The 15221-nt window shown below is 44.7% G+C and overlaps 1 protein-coding gene across 1 annotated transcript; it reads right to left on the bottom strand.

Moving 5' to 3' along the window:
- Positions 1-1925: 1925 nt before the first annotated feature.
- On the bottom strand, positions 1926-14816 carry LOC137333266 (sperm microtubule inner protein 8-like). Its single transcript, XM_067997425.1, has 7 exons — positions 14570-14816; positions 13139-13200; positions 10905-11100; positions 8587-8648; positions 8415-8479; positions 8291-8323; positions 1926-3431 (listed from the first exon to the last, which is right to left on the bottom strand). Exons 1-7 carry the CDS (start codon positions 14757-14759, stop codon positions 3401-3403), a joined length of 639 nt encoding a protein of 212 aa, XP_067853526.1. The 5' UTR covers positions 14760-14816; the 3' UTR covers positions 1926-3400.
- Positions 14817-15221: the final 405 nt, after the last annotated feature.

Raw genomic sequence — 15221 nt, 5'->3', positions numbered from 1 at the left:
TGGGGGACAGCAGGAATCATGGTGGAGCTGTGGAATTTGAGATGTGTTTTTCCTCATTATTTCTGTAACATCGTCATTTTTTTATTGATGTTGGAATAAATTGAGTTGGACAGAATGGGTAATTATCTGACTTTGTGTTCCCAAGGGGAGCCTCTTCTCCAGCAGTGTATATTGGAAATTCGGCCACATGATGCACGGTTTTAAGTGGTCAGGAAATTGTGCACCAGACCTGTCTGAATTTCCAATATGTGCTGCTGGTGGACAAGCCTCTCCTGCAGGGAGCGCTAAGTTAGAAAAATAGTCCCTGGGTACAAGTTTTTTTTGTCTGAATAAAGCTGGAGGGCTCAGCCAGATCAATGGATCGAACAAATCAATGAGGATCTTTCTAATGAGTTTTAAGATGAAGTTGAAGTATCACATCATCCATCTACTGAATTTGTTTACTGAGCACAATCAGTGGATGTTGTTCGTACAGATCAGAATGGCACGTTGGTTGAAGGGTCAGATCTTCTTTAATATTTACTTAGAATTACATAGAATACACAGCACAGAAACAGGCCATTCGGCCCAACTGGTCTATGCTGGTTTATGCTCCACATGAGCCTCCTCCCACCCATCTTCATCTAGCACTATCAGCATAGCCTTCTATTCCTTTATCCCTCATGCTGTTCACCTCAACTATTCCTTGTGGTAGTGAGTTCCACATTCTAACCACTCTCTGGGTAAAGAAGTTTCTCCTGAATTTCCTATTGGATTTATTAGTTATATTTATGGCCCCTAGTTTCGGTCTCCCCCACAAGTGGAAACATCTAACCGATCAAACCCTTTCATAATTTTAAAGACCTCCATCAGGTCAACCCCCAGCCTTCTGTTTTCCAGAGAAAAGAGCCCCAGCCTGTTCAATCTTTCCTGATAGGTATAATTTCTCAGTTCTGGTATCATCCTTGTAAATCTTTTTGTACCTCCTCCAGTGCTTCTTATATTATTATAATATGGAGACCAGAACTGTGTAGTCCAATTGTGGTCTAATCAAGGTTCTATACAAGTTTAACATAACTTCACTGCTTTTCAATTCTATCCCTCTAGAAATGAACCCCAGTTTTTTTATGGCCTCATTAACCTGTGTCGCTACTTTTAGTGACATGCATCTGTACCCCGAGATCCCTTTGCTCCTCTACCCCATTTAAACTTTTATTTTTCAAGGAGTATGTGGCCTCCTTATTCTTCCTACCAAAATGCACCATCTCACATTTATATTGAAATTAATTTGCCAATTACACGCCCATTCTGCAAGGTTACTAATATCTTCCTGTATTTTGTTGCAGTCCTCCTCAGTATGAACTGTAACCCCACAATTTGGTGTCGTTTGAAATTGTACTTTTGATTCCCATGTCCAAATCGTTTATGTAAATGGTGAACAACAGTGGTCCCAGCACCAATCCTTGTGGAACACCACTGCCCACCTTTTGCCAGTCTGAGTAATTACCCTTAACCATTACTCCCTGTTTTCTGTTTTGTAGCCAACATGCTATCCATTCTGCTACTTGTCCCCTGAATCCGCACGCTCTGGCCTTAGTCATGAGTCTACTCTGCGGTACTTTATCGAAGGCCTTTTGAAAATCCAAATGTATCACATTTACTACATTACCCCCGTCTACTACATAGAGATCAGTTTGTGGGCTTTTTTTTGGGTGATGATTTTAGGAGATTCTGATAAAAGTTGTTTTTTTTTAAAAGAAGGATTTCTTATCCATCAAATAACTTGTCATTTTGTCATTCCATTCAAGAGAAAGATGGAAGCAGAAATTCACAATCTGATGGATACATTCACAAAAATACAACTCCATGGCTGTTAAGCACAGATACAATTCAGTTAGTAAATTTAATACACAGTCCTAGCTGCCAAATAGGTAATTTCAGTGCAGTAATCTTAACTTTAATACAATAAGTTATCGAAGTTCAACAGGAGGCTGTGTGTGCCTGAATTCACCATAACAGGAGATTCACCATAACCGTGTTTATTATAACAAGAGATTCACTGTACGTGTGTTCATTATAGCAGGAGATTCACCATAACCGTGTTCACTATAACAAGGGATTCAGTGTACCCATGAACACTATAACAGGAGACTCAGTGCACCCATGTTCACTCTAACAGGAGAATCAGTGTACCTGAGTTCACTGTAACAGGAAGTTGTCTACCTAAGTTCAATATAATAGGAGGTTCAGTGTATCACAAGACAAAATTTAGATGAGAAGTACAAGTGTAAAGAAAGTGTATAAATTACTCCCTCATCTATACACTATCAAAAAGTGAAATAAGTCTCTTACCTTGCAGGAAATATTACTGTTTTTATTAATGAATTCTTCTCCACCATGGAGACCTGTCACTTCCTTTGAACTGGGATGTTTCTCCAATGATGTAGGTTACAGGTCACTGGGAGAAACTTCATCATACAACTCAGAAAATAGCACTTAGGACTAAATGAAATTCTCAAACCAGAACAAGTCAGTACAGTACCTACAGGATGCTATATGTGCCACTCTAAACTTATAAGTGAACTCGCACTATATCTGTGTACACTGTGAACACACCATATCGCATCACTACAGTAATGTCCTGCATAGAATGTCCTTCACTAGTGTGATGGCTGCTGTGCAAAGCTGTCCAGTGATCTATGTGTGATGTAATGTGTACATTGTGTAGCTGTGTGTAAAGGGAATTCTAAGGTATGCATTGATGGTGAATATATGGAAGAGACTTTTGGGACTGGCTAGGTAGACTACAATGGTCTCTTTGGGTTTTGTACATTCCTATCTTATGGGCAGGTAACGATGATCGGAACACAGGAACAGGAGTAGGCCATTCAGCTCCTTGAACCTGTTCTGCCATTCAATTAGATCGCAGCTGAACTGTATCTTAAATCCATCTACCCGCCTTGGTTCTGTAACCCTTAATACCCTTACCTAACAAAAATCTATCCATCAGTTTTGAAATTTTCAATTATTAACTATTATTAATAATTAATTAATGATCTTATCCGTGATGTGTCACATTACATGTGCTGAAGCGAGGAGTGATTCTCTTCTACCCTGAGCCCAAGGTGCAGAATGTGAGTGAATTTGAGGCTAAGCTGCATGCACCTCTATGGTTTACAATCATGCACTGTATCAGAGGTCAGCAAGTTGCTGGAACGCATGATTGCTAAAGGAAAAGCACCAGCACAGGTCACTTCCATTATACTGTTTACTCAGTGAAAAGTAAAATACGCTCTTAATATTGAATGAGAATTGTTTACTCCTATGAAATTATTTTAGCAGCTCCAGATCCTGCAGCAAATCTGGTCACAGAGTCCATGGCGACTGCTTCTGCTCACAGCTCCTAAGCCCACGATGCACTTTAGTACCAAGGTCTCTGGAAGGAAGTACGACTATAAAAGATAATTTACTATTAAAGGCAATTCTGAGATTTAAGTGAATCAGAATAGAAACAAAGGCACTATAGGATGAGTTATGCTAAGCACTCGTAAAATTAAGATGTAATTGTGATAACTGGTGTAGATCTTAGCCATACAGACCAGAAGATCAGAGGACTGATCCCCACAGTGCCAGGTTAGCTGCAGCTCAGATAACGGTGCTACAAATAACCTCAGCAACCATGGGCTAAGTAGGGTAAAAGATCCGCCAGGGTTCTCACTTCCGATCACTATCCAGTGACCACACCACCCCCCCGCCCGCCCCACTGAACGTGTGTGGATATCAGATTATGGGATCAGGTTAAGCTGTGATGCCACCTCAGGAATTATAGAGTACATCGGCTGGTGCTGTACACCAGGTATCGTATACCAGGAGTGGGCCATGCAGGTTATAGATATGGAAGAGCAGACCACATCCAGGGTGTTGTCACAGCCAGAGACCCTTAACGTAGGTTGCTCATGATACAAAGTGTTTTAAGCGTTGGGTCTCTGATAGTGACAACCCGACAATGTGTTACCAGTATAGCAATCTCATGATAGTTACACCCTGAAATCACTGACTGTTATAACTCAATGTTTGTTTTTAAAAAATAAATATTTTATATGAAAGGACAAACTTGCATTTATATAGCGACTTTCACATGTTCAGAAAGTCCCAATTAGTGATTCACAGCCAATAAATTACTTTTGAAGTTGTTATGTAAGCAAGCCAATTTTCACAGCAAGGCCCCAGAAACAGAAATGAATGAAATGACCAGATAATCTATTTTAGTGATGTTGAATGAGGGATAAAAGTTGGCCAGGATACCAGGGAGATCTCCCCTGCTCTTCGGGCCTCGGTTTAATTTCTCATCCAAAAGATGGCACTCCCTTAGTACTTCATTGGAGTGTCATGTTAGCTGATGTTGTTAACGGTTCCCTCTCCTCAGGCAGTGTCCCCCTCCCCTTCAAATCTGCCATCCTCACCCTCCTCAAAAAAAAAACACCCTTGACTCCTCTGTCCTTGCAAACTACCGCCTCACCTCCAACCTCCCTTTCCTCTCCAAAGTCCTTCAATGTGTTGTCACCTCACAAATCTGTGCCCATCTTTCCCACAATTCCATGTTTGAATCCCTCCAATCAGGTTTCCATCCCTGCCACAGTTGTGAAACAGCCCTTATCAAAGTCACAAATAACATCCTATGTGACTGTGACCATGGTAAACTATCCCTCCTCATCCTTCGCGACCTGTCTACAGCCTTTGACATGGTTGACTACATCATCCTCCTCCATAGGCTCTCGTCTGTTGTTGAGTGGGACTGCCCTCACTCGGTTCTATTCTTATCTATCCAGTCATAGCCAGAGGATCTCCTGCAATGGCTTCTCTTCCCACTCCCACACCGTTACCTCAGGAATCCCCCAAGGATCTATCCTTCGACCCCTCCTATTTCTCATCTACATGCTGCCCCTCAGCGACATCATCCGAAAACACCTCGTATGCCCTGACAACACCCATCTCTACCTCACCACCACCTCTCTTGACCCCTCCACTGTCTCTGATTTATCACACTGCTTGTCTGACATCCAGTACCGGATGATCAAAAATTTCCTCCAACTAAATATTGGGAAGACCGAAGCCATTGTGTTCGGTCCCCATCACAAACTCCGTTCCCTAGCCACCGACACCATCCCTCTCCCTGACCACTATCTGAGGCTGAACCAGACCATTCGCAACCGTGGCATCCCATTTGATCCAGAGATGAGCTTCCGACCCCATATCCACTCCATCACCATGACCGCCTGCTTCCACCTCCATAACATCACCCATCTACACCCCTGCCTCAGCTCATCTGCTGCTGAAACCCTCATCCATGCCTTTGTTATCTCTAGACTTGACTATTCCAATGCACTCCTGGCCGGCCTCCCATCTTCCAGCCTCCGTAAACTTGAACTCATCCAAAACTCTGCTGCCCGTATCCTAACTCACACCAAGTCCTGTTCACCCATCACCCCTGTGCTCGCTAACCTACAGTGGCTCCCGGTCCAGGAATGCCTCAATTTTAAAATTCTCATCCTTGTTTTCAAATACTCCACAGCCTCATCCCTCCCTATCACAGTAACCTCCTCCAGCCCTACAATCCTCCAGGATCTCTGAGCTCCTCCAATTCTTGCCTCTTGCACATCCCCAATTTTAATTGCTCCACCTTTGGTGGCCGTGCCTTCAGCTGTCTAGGCCCTAGGCTCTGGAATTCCCTCCCTAAAGCTCTCCACCTCTCTACTCCTCACTTCTCCTTTAAACCTATCTCTTTGACCAAGGTTTTGGTCACCTGTCCTAATATCTTCTTATGTGGCTCAGTGTCAAATTTTGTTTGATAATGCTCCTGTGAAGCACCTTATGTTACAGGTTATATAAATGCAAGTTGTTGTTGTTGTTGTCAGCCTGGATTATGTGCTCAAATCTCTTGGGTGGGACTTGAGCCCACCACCGTCTGACTCAGAGGCAAGGGTACTACCACTGAGCCAAGGCTGACACTTGAAGAAGCTAGTCATTACAAACAGGTTACACACTGGAATAGGAAAACTGACAAACATTTAACAATTAATGGTCAACATTTAAAAAATGTTTACATTTTTTATTTACAGAAGAGAAAAAAATGTACATTGGTTTTGCACACTAATACAGTAGTGGTGTGTAGTCTCAACATGGCATTTATAAGACACACTGATGGCATAACTGTGCATGTTTGTGCATTTGTGTAACACACCAGTTCATAGAGTGAGCAGGCCAGCAGGTCCCAGTTGGACACAGGCCAGCAGGTCCCAGTTGGACACAGGCCAGCAGGTCCCAGTTGGACACAGGCCAGCAGGTCCCAGTTGGACACAGGCCAGCAGGTCCCAGTTGGACACAGGCCAGCAGGTCCCAGTTGGACACAGGATGAGACAGGCCAGCAGGTCCCAGTTGGACACAGGATGAGACAGGCCAGCAGGTCCCAGTTGGACACAGGATGAGACAGGCCAGCAGGTCCCAGTTGGACACAGGATGAGACAGGCCAGTAGGTCCCAGTTGGACATGGGGTGAAACAGGACAGCCAGCCAGTCAGAGTGCACTGGTGCTAACCCACTTTTCCTGGGATTAATTCTGCGTGGGGTCACTCTTTTTGCACAGTTGAAGACCAATGGTGGTGTGTTTTCATTATCAGTCCAATCCCTCTCTGTGGGATTGTGAGAGGACACGTAGTATGGGGGTTCAGACTCCTGGGAATAGGCTTAGTTGACAGAGAAGTGGATCTGAGGGAACATCAATGCTGGTCATTGCCTCAGTGACATCCCAGATTTCTTCCCAAAATGGTCAGATTCCAAGCCTGGACAGAAGATATATTTAAGTATTCGAATCTGGCCACCTCCTCTCCAGCATTCACCCAATAGGATAGGGCAGAATCTGTGAAGCTTATGTCGAGTGTGGCACATTTGGTATATGAGCTTTACCTTACTGCAAGTGGCGATTATGAGGGTCTAATCGACAGATTTTTTTTTAGAAAGATATATTTCAGTGAAGGCTCTCAATTCTGCAGTTCCTAGATATGGCTCAACACACGTTATTGCTATGATACACTCGTTGACTTGGAAGCAGAGTAATGCCCGACAGCCACATGGTGTGAACTATCGCAACCTGTTGCTATGACATATTGCTGAAGCTGTACTGGACGTCTTATGCCAAAACAAAACAGTTTACTCAATATAAGACATAATTTAGTATTAACTCTGCTGAACTTGCATTGATTCGCTATTCTACTCGTGATATGGGGACACCATGTAAAGATACCTCATACTGATTGTAATACCAATCTTCTACATCGAAGTTTAAAGGTGACCTGCTGAAGTGCCTTTTGCTTCCTGGACCTAAAGCAGAGCTAACCCTTGTGCCAGCTGTTAGTAGGGACCAGTAAGCAGAGCTGAATGCCTGTAGATAAGCGAGTCTCGACAGAGATCAACTTTTAAAAAAATTAATTTTTGGGATACAAGCGTCACTAGCAAGGTCAGCATTTAATGCCCATCCCTAATTGCCCTTGAGAAGGTGGTGAGCCGCCTTCTTGATCTGCTGCAGTCCATGTGGTGAAGGTTCTCCCACAGTGCTGTTAGGTGGGGAGTTCCAGGATTTTGACCCAATGACGATGAAGGTAAGGTGATATATGGCCAATTCAGAATGGTGTGCGACTTGGAGGGAAACTTGGAGGTGATGGTGTTCCCATGCACCTGCTGCCCTTGTCCTTCTAAGTGGTTGAGGTCGTGGGTTTGGGCGGTCGTGTCTAAGAAACCTTGGTGAGTTGCTGCAGTGCATCCTGTAGATAGTAGACACTGCAGCCACATTCGCCGGTGTTGGAAGAAATGGATATATAAGGTGGTGGATGGGCTGCCAATCAAGCGGATTGCTTTGTCCTGGATGGTGTCGAGTTCATATCTCAATTGAGGAGTGTAGGGAGGTAGTGAAACTGTACCATCTGCTCGCACTAATCCAAAAGTTGTACCAGTATCATACCAGCTCAATCCTTATAAATTTGTTACGGATTTATCAATTCACACTACTGTTTTAATGCACATAATTCACTGGGATAGAAGATACTTTTTTTCCTCTCTCTCTTTCACCCTTCAATCACTGAATTAGCCACAAAAATCAATGAACTGTTAACAAACTCGTAAGTGTTGGCAACACTGTTACACTGATATCAATAGTACAACTGTGGCACCACAAGATAGTGAGTACAAAGTGAAGAGCGTAAACTAGAGACAACATTGACATCCTAAGAGTGCTATGCTACAAAGTCAAACACAGGTACCTGAATGGACTGGACAGTGATCTATATCGGTTGCTGTTGAGGGGGAAAAAAAGTCATTGTAAGTAAGAGGATTAGAAGTAAAACTTGGCAGCAATTTGACTGAACAAGCTTTATTGGGACTTACAGAGTGCTGAACGGGAGGGGCTTCTGGTCATATTTGTTCACTGATGGCTCTGAATGAAGGTAGCACTGAAAGGGGATACGCAGTGGTCATTTTTAAATGCTAACAGGGGATTTATATAATAAAGCAACACAAGGCACTAGAACAGGAGAAGGGAATTAAACTTTAACTCTACCTTCCAGGTTTGGGTAATGTTGGGTTTCAAATATCTGACTGCGTAGCCAGAGTAGTGCAGCTCTAAAAAGAACAGTGAAAAAAAAAAAGGTACTGGTCAGTGGGCACACCCAAAATATAACGCATGGTAACTGTGTTGTATTAAGCATACTGACTAAACTAATGTATCAGATAAACTTAACTGTTACAGTGTGTTATTATACACTGACTTTATTATATCACATAGACCAATCGTTATAATCCAATACAGCTGTCTGCATTAAATACATTGGGCAAGATTTTAAATGGGAAAAACGGGTGGGTTGGGTCGAGGGCAGGCGTTGAAAATTGCAACAATTTCAGATCCGCCCTCAACCTGCCCATTTCCGTTTTCACCAGGATGGGGCAAGGGGCGGGCGACCAGCCCGCACTTAGGAGGCGGGTTGGTCACTAAAACCTTTCAAGGAGGCTGTGGGCCTCCATTTTGAAAGGTTTTGCAATTTCAACCTCTGGGCGCCAGGATTCTCGGGCCTTCTCCTTCACGCCTCAGGAGAGAAGGCGCAAAGGCCCGAAACTGCAGGTAAGTGCCTTTATAGCACAGCTTGTGGGCCTGGAGGACACGGAGTGCATCCCTCAGGCCCAATAGGCCTACCTGCAGCAACCGCCACCCGCCCCCCCCCCGCACAACGATCGTGACCCCTCGAGCCCTCGGTGACTGACACCCGATCGCAACCCCCGCTCCCCCCGTGACAACCCCCACCATGACCCCTGATGACTGACCCCCACATGACCCCGATCCCCCCCGGGAATGACCTCCAATGAGCGACCCCCACCGATGACTGACCCCTATGACCCCTGATCCCCACCCTGATGACTGACCTCCGACGACTGATTCCACCCACCCCCCATGACTGACCTCTGATGGCTCCCCCCCCGCCCCGGTGAGCCCCATGCCCACCCATACCGCCATGCCCACCCCCCCCCCATCCATAAATCTAAGACTTACCTGAACACTTACCTGATGACATCCTCTTCCTTGCTCTGCTCCCATCCGACTGAGACCAGCCTGTCAATCAGGCCGGCCTGTCGGACGGCAAACCAACAAAAAAAAAGACGCCCTTACGTCAAAATCATAAGGATGCCCTGGAAACCCGTACTTCCGGGTTTCCCGTCCGCGATTCAACCCCCACCCCCGCCCCTTCCCAGCTCTGGGCTAAAGTCCTGGCCATAAACTTTGCTATTATACCAGATAGATTAACAGTTATAATGAAATACATGTTGTCTGCGTTATTAATATATCAGAAAATGCTGGAAATACACAGCTGATCCCCTGTGGATCCTGTGTCCCCTACGATCAGGAGTTTATCTTTACTGCTCAATATCTAGTCATAATATAGCGTGACCCAAGAGCGGAACAATGAAACCACTCGTTATGTGAAATGGATACTGTAATCTCACAAGTCGCCTCCACACGTGCTACTCCAATCTTTTGAAAGATGGACTTATTAATATGTTAGAGAGACGAGGCCATATGCAAATCAACAAACTGGTTTATTTTACAATTATTAAGCGAACGTGCAGAGTAACATCTGTAGTGAATCTCACCTCATTCTGACTTAATTCAGTAAACCCCCTTTTTTTTGGTTTTGAAAATGATAAAACACAACACACTGTCTCTGTTAGTGGGCTAAATTAACTTTTCTAATCAAATGTTTCCTTTGGACCTCATCGACTCTGTCTTAATGAAGCCTTGGCCCCCCCCCACCTTTGTCCTTCTCAGAAGACATTCTAGAACTCACCGTGGAATATGCGCTTGTGTCTTTTGTTTTCCTAGCTGGACAGGAAGCCAGCAGTTTGACCTCTGACTCTTTGCCTACCTGGGAGTTGCCAATTAAATCAGCAACTGCACCCCCTGGACAGGAGCCCGCTGGAAACTACGTCAAGCTGGATCCAAACGAATAGGTGTGGATGATCACTGGAATGTCTAAACGAGCTTACAAATGTCTCAAGCAATCTGGATAAGGCGCTTAGTCTGAATTCTAATTCAACTCCCCAGCACTGCAGTTCTGTGAATTTAACCCCTTGAGCTAAATTTGACTTACAATCTTCATTTTAATATAAATTACACCAAACGGCCCCCAAAAAAACAAAATGTGACAGTGGGTTTAACTTGGTTACAATTCAATAAGCTGGCACAAATAAAATAATGAGAAGGGGATCTGAACTGCTCAGGGTTCCCCGTATGATGGCAACACTAAGGTGTAAACAGACTGCCAGTTTAAAAAATTTGTAAAACCAAAAAAAAGTGTCACTGTAACATCTGTACTTTCTAAAACTCACCTCTGTTGTCCGTTTTTGGAAGCACAAATTCCCCACACTCTGATACGAAATGAGACCAGTCCCGTGAGGCCTCAGTGACCAAAGGCTTGTAGTGGCTCCAAGGTTTCTCAATGTGAATGCTGGGAATCATATATCGCTTTCCATCAGGAGAAAACTTGTCGCTTACACGCAGCGATCCTCCGGCATGGCCAAATAACTGGATAGAGCAGGATTAACTATTAGAAATGTTACCCTACAGAAAGGAACTGCTTTTAACATTGCTTTATGTTCTGTATTTTTGAAAAATTATTTACTTCTTTTGCTGCTTCTCCAGCCCTATATCTTCCCTAAATGATAGGGCAGGTGGATGGACAACTTGCTCCCAAACCTCTATCAATGTTATTCTGTAACTTAATGCTATGAGCGAAGGCAAGGAGGCTCTCCCTCTCATCAAGTGTCAGCCATGGCTCAGTGGTAGCACCCTCACCTCTGAGTCAGAGTGCTATAGGTTCAAGTTCCACTACAGAAACTTGAACATATAATCTAGGTTGATACTTCAGTGTAGTACTGAGGGACTGCTGCATTGTCGGAGGTGCCGTCTATCGGATGAGACATTAAACCGAGGCCCAGTCCGCCCTCTCAGATGGATATACAAGATCCCCGGTGTCCTGGCCAATATTTATTCCTCAACCAACATCACTTAAAAACATTATCTGATCATTATCACATCACTGTATGTGGGACTTTGCTGGGAGCAAATTGGCTGCTACGTTTCCTACATTACAACAGTGACTACACTTCAAAAGTATTTTATTGGCTGTAAAATGGTTTGGGACATCCTGAGCTCGTGAAAGGCGCTTTATAAATGAAAGTTCTTTTCTTGCTTTCTATCTGCTTTCCACTCTGTGCCCCTCCTCCCAGGCAGAGACTGGTTGGGAATTATGGGCACAAAACCCAATCCTGCGACTCCACAAAGGGTCATTTTCTGATTCTGTGCTCCTATCAAGGAACCTCATCTGCCGACAGCACATATTGAGAATTTGGGCATGCATTACGCACAATTTTCCAACAATATTGGTCAGAAAATTGTGCACAATGCACTCCTGAATTTCTGCTAGGCATTGCTGGTGTGTCAGGCTCTCTGCCAGAGGCACGATATTGAAAAATTACCCCAACAGTGCTCTGGAGCACTAGTACATACCAACCCTTACAAGTATAAATAACTTCAATTGAACTGTTGATGTGAATTAGTACATCTGTGTACCGTATACCTGTCACACCTATCAGGGATCACATTACGACATCTGGAGGTAGCTCTGCTAGAGGGCGGACATTGTACTGGACCAAGGAGTGAGGGACTAGGACAACCAGCACGACACTGTGGGAACGGGTGGATGGGGAAAGATCAGAGTTAGTGGGGCATTCACGACAATAGTCACAGGTTCAAGGGAAACAGGGTAATGGCGGGGAACCAGGTGGAAAATATACCGGCACGAATGGACTGTAGTGGGGAGGGGATACAGGCAAAAGGACTGAATAAATTTCCCTTCCTTGTTCATTATCTTCCCATAGAATCTCCCAGCCCAATCTGTTCATCTTCTGAGTGAATTTCCCATCACAAAAGATGAATGGATTGTGATGGGAGATTTGGGAAGATGAGTGGATTGTGGTGGGAGATTCTCTGGGAAGACGAATGGATTGTGATGGGAGATTTGGGATAATGAATGGATTGTGATGGGAGATTTGGGATAATGAATGGATTGTGATGGGAGATTTGGGATAATGAATGGATTGTGATGGGAGATTTGGGAAGATGAATGGATTGTGATGGGAGATTTGGGAAGATGAATGGATTGTGATGGGAGATTTGGGAAGATGAATGGATTGTGATGGGAGATTTGGGAAGATGAATGGATTGTGATGGGAGATTTGGGAAGATGAATGGATTGTCATGAGGGATCTTTTGGGAAGTTGAATGGATTGTGATGGGAATAACTACAGCCCTTTGGGTGGTTTAGTAGTTGTACATTTGCAGTCTTGACTTGTGTATGAAAAAGTAAGCGACAATCTGTTTGTGCCAAAACGTTTCAACTGTTTGCTGTGGCACTGGGTGTTACTTATCTCATGTGGGTCTCCGTGTCCAATCTGTTCCACTTGGGCTTGGTCTGTGACTGATCTGTACAGTGTTCATTCTTCATGGTTAATTGTTACAATGTCACTTATACTCAACATAGACTCAAATGCAAATCACTCACCAGTGCTGCATGGGTTGCCTTGGGATGGTCAAATAGGGTAAAGGTTGAACTTGTGAAATCATCTGAAGGCAATGAAAGGCTAGAAAAATTAGTAAGTTTGCTGCTGTTTTCTATATTTTGAGTTTTAACATGTATAATATTTTCAGCCAGTTTACTTTGTGCATTGGTAACTGGCACATAGTGCCCAGCTGACATCTTAAACTCTCAACAGCTAAGGACTCACATCATCTGCCCAGGGGCAAGGCTCTGACCAGGAGTGCAGACGCGTAAGATTGGCCCTTAAATTTCTGGCAACCTTCATATTTGGTCACATTACTTTCAACAGGCTAGTTTGCGTCTTTTGGACCTTTGAAAAACAGAACTGTATTTCTGGCCGTTTTTTGTGCTCATTTTGCGAGGGATGTTAATTCCTTTCCACTTCTGGCACTTGTTGCCAGTACCAAGCACTTCCGTGGCAAGTACAGCAGAGATTGGACACAAGTTTTCTGTTTGCTACACCAACCATCCTTGAGGCCGATCACAGGGGCACCAAGTTCTGTAGAATTTCAGCCACTTTGTGCTGAGGACCCAGGCCCAGTGGCAATAGGTTTGAGATACATCTCACACACAGCACCCTTCAGAACCAGCAGTGAGAGGTGATGTTAATCCCCTTTGTCTGGGTTCTACTTGTGTCTAAATCTGAGTTAACGGATTATGTTCCAAACCACTATACAACCCAGTGTTCCTCTATTGATACTTCCTAACAGTTTCAGGCTACGTGAGTGCACTCGGATGTCGAAACTTCTTGGTATCAATTTTTCTCAGTACGCTTCTGTTAAGCGCTTGGGACATTTCTCCACGTTAAAAGGGGCGATATAAATGCAAATTGTTGGTTTTATAACTGGTACTTTACTATAACATGGTGCCTCATAGGATGTCTGATACCTCACAATTTAGCCCTGATAATCATTGTTTATCCTCATTCAGAAATGGATTTGCTTGGCGGAGACATCAAAACTGTTCCTTTTCAATGCAGGCATTCTCTTTTCCTTTACCTCCTCAGACACTTCCATAAATGTTCCTGGCTTGCTCCCTCCCTCAGTCTTTTTTGGACTTCTGCCTCTCTCTCTCTCTATCTCTCCACCCCCCACCCCACCCTGCTCAGACCCTCTTGCCCTCTCTTCCCTGCCCCTCTCCTGGGTCCTTCAGTTCCTCCCTCTCCTTCTCTCACCCCTTCCCCCCACCCCTCCCTCTTGAGATTCATCCCTCCATTGTGCTCCCACCCCCCCCCCCCCTTCTTCCCGTCATTCGCCAAACTCTCCCTTTCCTTCTCCTCCGGAGGATTCTGCCTTCCCTCTTTCTCCAGTCCCTACCCCTCCTGGAGGTTTCTCCCTCTCCTCGCCCCTCTGTCCCCTCCCTTTGACCATGTATCCCCCGCACCGACTCTGTTACCTGCGCTGATTGTGGTGGTGTTCCGGACGTGTTCCTCCGGTAGTTTGCCGCATTCATCGTCCATATTAATGCGACGCAGGGTGGGCAAGTCCGGGCGGTAAAGGGATGTTTTCCGCGAGGCCAGACTGACCCGCCAGGGCACCTGCGGCGCTCCAGGCCCCTGGCAGTCATGTCCCGCTTTGTTTTGCATCCGGCTTCACGACTCTGTCCGGAGTCTCAGCCTGCCTGCCTCTCACCAACTCGTTCATCCTCCACAGCGATCTGTATCCAAGGAGTTACTTAGCAACCGAGTTGCGCGCACTGTTACCTAGTTAGTGACACTGTTATCCTATCATTCAACAGCCAGCTCACACCTATGTGACTGCCTTTAATCTTAATTTCTCAATTCTAAATATCTAAGTGTTTCAATTAGGGGACAATTTTTTTTCATTTTATTTTAGATTTCACCCATCAAACAGTCACAGAGGAGACAGACATACACAGACTGAAAGACACAGACAGATACAGACATAAGTACTCACAGAGGCAGACCAACGTGCACACAGACAGGCACACAAACAGAAGTACGCACAGACACACAAACAGAAGTACGCACACACAGACAAACATGCATTCAGTTAGAGACAGACACAGTCTCAGTTACGTAGACAGA

Source organism: Heptranchias perlo, chromosome 16 (genome assembly GCF_035084215.1).
Source record: "Heptranchias perlo isolate sHepPer1 chromosome 16, sHepPer1.hap1, whole genome shotgun sequence".
Lineage (NCBI taxonomy): Eukaryota > Metazoa > Chordata > Chondrichthyes > Hexanchiformes > Hexanchidae > Heptranchias > Heptranchias perlo.
The sequence above is the reverse complement of the archived record's forward strand: the minus strand, read 5'-3'. Positions and strand labels throughout refer to the sequence as shown.